This window comes from Myripristis murdjan, chromosome 17 (assembly GCF_902150065.1).
Source record: "Myripristis murdjan chromosome 17, fMyrMur1.1, whole genome shotgun sequence".
NCBI classification, from domain to species: domain Eukaryota; kingdom Metazoa; phylum Chordata; class Actinopteri; order Holocentriformes; family Holocentridae; genus Myripristis; species Myripristis murdjan.
The window spans coordinates 5,806,334-5,812,882 of NC_043996.1; the positions used below are offsets into that span (position 1 = coordinate 5,806,334).

Consider the following 6,549-nt stretch of genomic DNA (forward strand, 5'->3'; position numbering starts at 1 on the left):
AATTTTGTTTTTAGCCGCTGTTTTTGTTGGTCTGCTTGTGTCTCTCTGTTTGTGATTTATTCTCCTCTCTACCTCCCCCTAGGGTCACCCAGGTCTAATTGGTTTGATTGGACCCCCTGGTGAGCCTGGAGAAAAGGGAGACAGAGGTTTGCCTGGACCTCAGGGTACAGGTGGTGGAAAGGGTGATCCTGTAAGTCAACCTCTGTGTTTAGGAGAATTATGCCCTCTTAGGTAGCTGTGGTTTCTATTAGAATGTAACTACACTAACATCATAAATTTGTGGTGTGGTTCGAGATGTGTGTGTAGAAAATGGCACCAACTGTGCCAGGGTTGGGGGTTAGACTGGGGCCAACTATGATAAAAAGGCATGCAGTTGAAGTACTGTAAGACACTTTTAGTAAAGATATCCATCAAATATATCTTAAATGGGACCACCAGTCACCGTGTTCTGATTGATATCTTCTGTCATAAGGGTATCGGTGGTGCTCAAGGTCCTCTCGGCCCTCCTGGTCCTCCTGGTATTCCTGTAAGTTTCACCCTCTGTCGAAAAAGCCATATATTTGTTCATTCTGTCACATCATGACCGTTGTTCATCTCTCTTAATAATGTCTCATCTTCAGGGCCCACAAGGTTCAAAGGGATCCAAGGGATCAGCTGTAAGTTTTGGCTTTCTCACTTTTCGTCCGTGTATATTTTCTGCTGTGTGTCACATTGGATTAGGTTCCCTTTTAACTATGCTCATGATCCTTTGGTTCCCTTCAGGGTTCAGCAGGTCAGAAGGGAGACACTGGAATGATTGGACCACCTGGGCCACCTGTAAGTTAACCGTTTCATTTAAAGCACACACGATCCAAATGTCTACATAAGTGCTATGCTCATAAATGCTGTGAAGATGCTCTGAATATGAGGCAAAGATAAAATAAAGGTTAGAGAAGCGCTGAGCAGTGGAGGCGCCATTGATGGTGAAGACATTTAACACCCAACAGAAGAAATAGTTCTTGTATTAGGCAGGTCACAGGTTTGAATGTACAAAACTGCAACTACATCGAAGCCAACAAAGAGCATGCACATTCAAAAAGCCTTCCCTTGATAGTACAAGATGAAGATACAACCTACTTTTGCTAAAGAGAACCTGCTCCTACTATGACCTTTCACCTCTGTGCCACAGGGTCCTCCTGGTGACATCATCCAGTCACTGCCCCTCCAGCAGTCTGCCAGGAAGACCAGACGGCAGGCCGAGATGCAGCAGGACGAGGCCATGGCCGACTACGGAATGGACGCCATGGGTATGGAGGGAATGGAAGACGTCTTTGGATCCCTCAACAACCTCAAACAGGACATTGAGCGCATGAAGTTCCCCATGGGCACTCAGGATAACCCTGCCAGGACGTGCAACGATCTGCACCTCAGCCAACCTGACTTCCCAGATGGTAAGGTTCAGATCGTGCTCCTCTCACTAGTAATAATAAAACAGTCCATCTGAATAGTAGTGTTATAGATTTTTTTGGTGACCACTTATTTATTTATTATTTGTAAGGAAGGGTAAGCACCTTCACTCCCACCCTCTACCCGCGACATGATGAGTCATGGCAATTTATGTAGATAAATTTAAAATAATAATTTAAAAAATCAGAAAACCACATTCACAGGCACAAGCAAAAAAAGCAAAAAAGCAAAGCAAAAGTACAGAAGTCTCACAGAATTCCTATTTACAACCCACCAATTCCTCCCAACCCAATCCCTCCTGCTACCCAGGAATCTCAGGACCATCCTAATCATAGACCAGTAGCTTTCAGACATATATCAGACAATTATGCTAATTTCCTCCATCATCGCTGATGATATCCACAGCTTGTATCTAAATTATAGTATAGTATATGTATGAAGTGACCAAAGAATGTGCAAACAAAGAAAAACTGATCACCTAAGTGAAAGAAACAATCTTATAGAATTTGTTGTTGAGCTGTAGTGGTATTAGTTGTTGCGGTGGTGGTAGTAATTGTAAAATTTTACTGATCCCACAGCATTAATTTAGTAAAATACAAGTTATATAGTGCCAGCTGAGAACAGCTAGGAAATTACTTACCAAAATGTAAATAGTGCTCAATGTCTTAAGAAACCACAGGGAGAGAATGGGTCAGGTTTATTCCAAATCCTCGCCTTAGCAGGAACTGACAACTCCTTGAACCGCCCCGTTGACGTTCTGCCAAGTGGATACGCATTGGCGAAATAACTCATGTGTAGCATCAATATATATTGTGAAATGGATGAGTGACCTTACTCAGATGCTGTGGAGTGTAGACAAGAGAAAAACAGTGAGTGAAAAAGTGAGATAGTTTGTGAAGACCCAGGGTCAAACAGTTGTATAATAGTTGAATAGATGGGGGAACAGTGGAGGGAATGTGTGGCTTTCTCTCCTTTTAATCAACAAGAGTACGCTTTCTAGAGGGGCAAGGCAGTAGAAAACACCACTGCCTTCACTTTTTGTGTGTGTTTCCCTCCCAGGTGAATACTGGATTGATCCAAACCAGGGATGCATAGGAGATTCTATCAAGGTGTTCTGTAACTTCACCGCTGGAGGAGAAACCTGTATCTACCCAGATAAGAAATCTGCCGGAGTACGTAATCAGCAGTGACTGTGTTAATATTTTGATTTATACACCACTAGGCCTGGATTTAATGGTATTTGCAAATAATTGTGTTTGTGTTAACCTGGTGCCAGATGAGTGGGGTTTGCCTCGTAGGAAAGTAGAATTAGAGTCAGGGAGCCAGTTTAGTCAATCGCAACAGTTATTTGAGAGTCAGAAACAGAAACAAAGTAACCAGTTATAAGAGCTGGCACTATCTGATTTACTCTGGTGCAGTAAACCCCACCCATGTGGTGATGAAAGGACAAATAAACACTAAAAATTACTTGAAACTAACTAACCAAAGTCTGCATACAGCTACAGCAGTATTGGTATGCCTAGAATTAAAAACATTGTCCTTAATTTAATTATCTGTTTGTTCTTTACAATAGGTCAGAATATCCAACTGGCCCAAGGAGGCTCCAGGTTCATGGTTCAGTGAATTTAAACGTGGCAAAATTGTAAGTCAGTGTAAAATGACATTCAATTATCTTGACTTTTCTTTTTCTATACCTCTCAGTAGACATCCACATCCTTTCTTAGATAAGTTTTTCAATTTTGCTACTTTATCAGACACTTTGTCTCAGTGCTCATCTAAAGTAAGTTTTCCCACTCGCTCGCTCTTCTTCCCATCCTGTCTCCTTTTGTCACGTCCCCTCTGTTGCTCCTTCCTCTCTTTTCCCATTACCCCGTTTACTCTCCCCTTTTACTTTCCTTGCGTTTTGCATTCCGTCACCATCCCACCTTTTTACCTGTCTCCCATTTTGCCTCCCCTTTCCTTCTACCATTCCTTCTTTCCTCCATCCTTCATTCCTCTATCCCTCCCTCCCTCTTTCCCTGTCTCACCCCACCTCCCACCATCTGTCTCTCAGTTGAACTACGTTGACATGTCAGACAACACCATCAACACGGTGCAGATGACCTTCCTGAAGCTGCTGAGCTCCTCGGCGCGGCAGAACTTCACCTACATCTGCCATCAGTCTGTGGCCTGGTACGACGCCAAGGCCGACAGCTATGACAAGGCGCTGCGCTTCCTGGGCTCCAACGATGAGGAGATGTCCTATGACAACAATCCCTTCATCAAGGCCCTGTCAGACGGCTGCTCGGTGAGCACATATTGTTTACCCTTTTTTATTCTCCTCTATTTTAAAATCTAACCTTAATCTCTTATTCAAGAGAGACCTTGGCCTCCTTCAGAATGAGGCCCATCTAAAATAAATGGTTCATAAGCCCGTGTCCCGTTCTAAAATCAGGTCTACCCACAAACCAGCAGAATCACAAATATGGGCTGCTATAGACAAATATCATATAGATGCAAATATAGGATAAGCAAGAATTCAGTGAAGTGCAAAGTCCAAAGTTACTGTGTGAGTGCAAAAGCAATAGTCCAGTTGCAGACCAGCAGGGCCAGTTGCCAGGACTAATTGGATCCTGTCTAAGCTAAGCAAAGGCAGTACCTCATTAGATAATATGATGCTTTGTAATTAAAATAACACTGTTATATATACTAGGTTTGATTTACACAGTGGCAGTTTGGTTTTTTTTTCTCAAAGATAATGAGGTAGAAATCTCCTGTCAATTTAAGTTTTTGATATTATAGCTAATACCTAACAACTAGTGGGTACCAAAAATAAAACAGGATCCCTGCTGTTTGAAATGAGAGAAAAACAAAGTTTTTCCTCTGGCTGCCTTATGCTACAGCATTTACAGTACAAGGAAGCATATTTTTGACTTTCTGTTCTGTCTTTCAAAAGATTATTTTTTAGACATATGGTAAAAGGATATGAATAAATGATTTTTATACACATTTTCTTCCTGAAGCTACACAATGCAGCTTAACATCTAAATAAAAGCATGCAAGATTGTGAGAACATAAACCTTTCCCCTCTTGCCCCCCAGCTGAAGCAGGGCTACGCTAAGACGGTGATGGAGATCAACACTCCCCGCATCGACCAGGTGCCCATCATTGACGTCATGCTGAATGACTTTGGGGACCCCAACCAGAGGTTTGGCTTCGAGGTCGGCCCCGTCTGTTTCCTCGGCTAGACACGCCCCCCACCCCACTCCCCGCTGAAGGACAGGGTCAGAGGGCACATAATAACACCCACATGCTGAGATCTGACAACCTTCACCTTCTCTCCTCACGAACCAAACCTGTGTTTTTTTTGTGACCAAGAAGATCCGCTCAAGCCCGGAGAAGAGGATTGCCCCCCGACCCCGTCATGGAAGCATTGACCAGGGGAATCTACTCCTCGCCCTTGTAGGGCCAGAATCACATGACTTAAACGTAGTAACGGGAGTGACATCAGGAAAAGGACATTTGATGCCGTGGCGGACAGTGGCGCACTTTTAGCAACAGAGAGAGGATCCACTCACCCCAAGCCCCACCCTCCCTTGCCCCTCCCCCTCCCACCAAGCCTCCCTCTCTGGGTGCTGCAGGTGCTGCTCTGAATACAACCACAGAGGTGCTTTTGTGCAGAATCACAAAACACCCAAGGTGCTACAAAAAGTGCATTTTTGATAAACTGTAATTATTATTATTATTTTGTACAATACTGTTCCTTTCCGAATCCACTTTCAAAACTTGCATGTGTCCCAGCTCTTAAGGTTTGAATAAATGTTTTGTAAACTATATAGAAATGAATTTGCAATAAATATATTTGTCTGTTTCAAATGTCTAATTTGGTTGAAAAAAAAAAATAGTATGTCATTTGAAAACATTCATGATACATCAACCTGACAAAAGTTCCACAATTTGTAATTATGAAAAGTTATTTTTGTAAATAATATACATTCCAATAATTGACACCAACAACAACCAAAACTGGAACACAACACCTAACTCAAATTACATTTTCCCATAAATGACTCGTCTTTGTTCCATACTACTTGGCATGTCCAGTAGGAAACTAAGCCATAGTAAAACTGAGATAGTAATATAAATGTTTCTGAACTGCTGAGATGCAGTATTAACTCACTAAATAAGGGCTTATTTTTCCAGACAGACTTCATTCTTCCAGATGGTATACCTCAATCGCTCTAAAAATGCTATAGATATTTGGATATTTGGATGTTCAGCCATGTATATATCTTGATTAAACAATTAAGTTTATATATGTGGGTGGAGAATCTTTCTTTTTTTGTTACAAAGGAAGAAAACCTTTGTGTAGTTCAATTTGTCCAGTTTTTTGTTTTTCTTTTAATATAAATGCACAAGACAGCCCTGTTGATTTTTTTTTTTTTTGTAATAATGAGGAAATGTTTTCATGTGCTTTTGATGGTTCATTCAAAAAAAAAAAATTAAAACTGGATTCTGAACAATGTTGGGTGGAATGTCTATTGCTGGCTACTTGCGTGCAGAAATGATTACTCATACAGTGCTCTTGTTGTGATTCTGTGCTGCCTTGTTACTTTCCCTCACCATATTAATTTAAGATTAGGAGGATTAGCGATACCAAATGTTTGGGTTCCTGTGATTGATTCTACTGAGTCATCCTAAGCCCAGGCAGTCTGATCTCTCCCAGTGTCTTTCTGTGACTCAGATTTGACTTTGATCAAGATCTGTGTGCATCTCCACCTCCTTAGCTTACAGCTCTAATAGCAAAGACTTCAGAGCCGCTTTCAAACCTGTGTAATTACAGTATGTTTACAACCTATGTAAAAACCTAAATAAATCTTTGGCGCCTTGCCAAATGCACATTGCAATGGTTTGCATTCACTTAAAGGTTATGCTTTATTCATTAAATCACAATCAGGGAGCTGAGTGAGCAGGAACAACGTATTTGGCTAGACGGTGATGCATGGTGGCCACATAATGCTTATTTATTGATTCTTGCTGTGCCTTTTCATGTATGATCAGACCATATGTGCCGGCGCCGGGTGACAGCAGTAATCTTCAGGCTGTTTCAGGCCAACTGCACCA

At 41.8% G+C, this 6,549-nt stretch overlaps 1 protein-coding gene across 2 annotated transcripts in view; it reads left to right on the plus strand.

The window, feature by feature from the left end:
• LOC115375619 (collagen alpha-1(XI) chain-like) overlaps positions 1–6,301 on the plus strand; it is a 91,806-nt gene extending 85,505 nt beyond the window's left edge. For both annotated transcript variants that reach the window (XM_030075081.1, XM_030075080.1), the window contains 9 exons: positions 83–190; positions 473–526; positions 621–656; positions 763–816; positions 1,169–1,430; positions 2,506–2,618; positions 3,020–3,088; positions 3,500–3,733; positions 4,527–6,301. In XM_030075081.1, the coding sequence (XP_029930941.1) occupies positions 83–190; positions 473–526; positions 621–656; positions 763–816; positions 1,169–1,430; positions 2,506–2,618; positions 3,020–3,088; positions 3,500–3,733; positions 4,527–4,673 (1,077 nt within the window). In that variant the 3' untranslated portion in view covers positions 4,674–6,301. The remainder of the gene's footprint in view (positions 1–82; positions 191–472; positions 527–620; positions 657–762; positions 817–1,168; positions 1,431–2,505; positions 2,619–3,019; positions 3,089–3,499; positions 3,734–4,526) is intronic.
• The last annotated feature ends 248 nt before the right edge of the window (positions 6,302–6,549 follow it).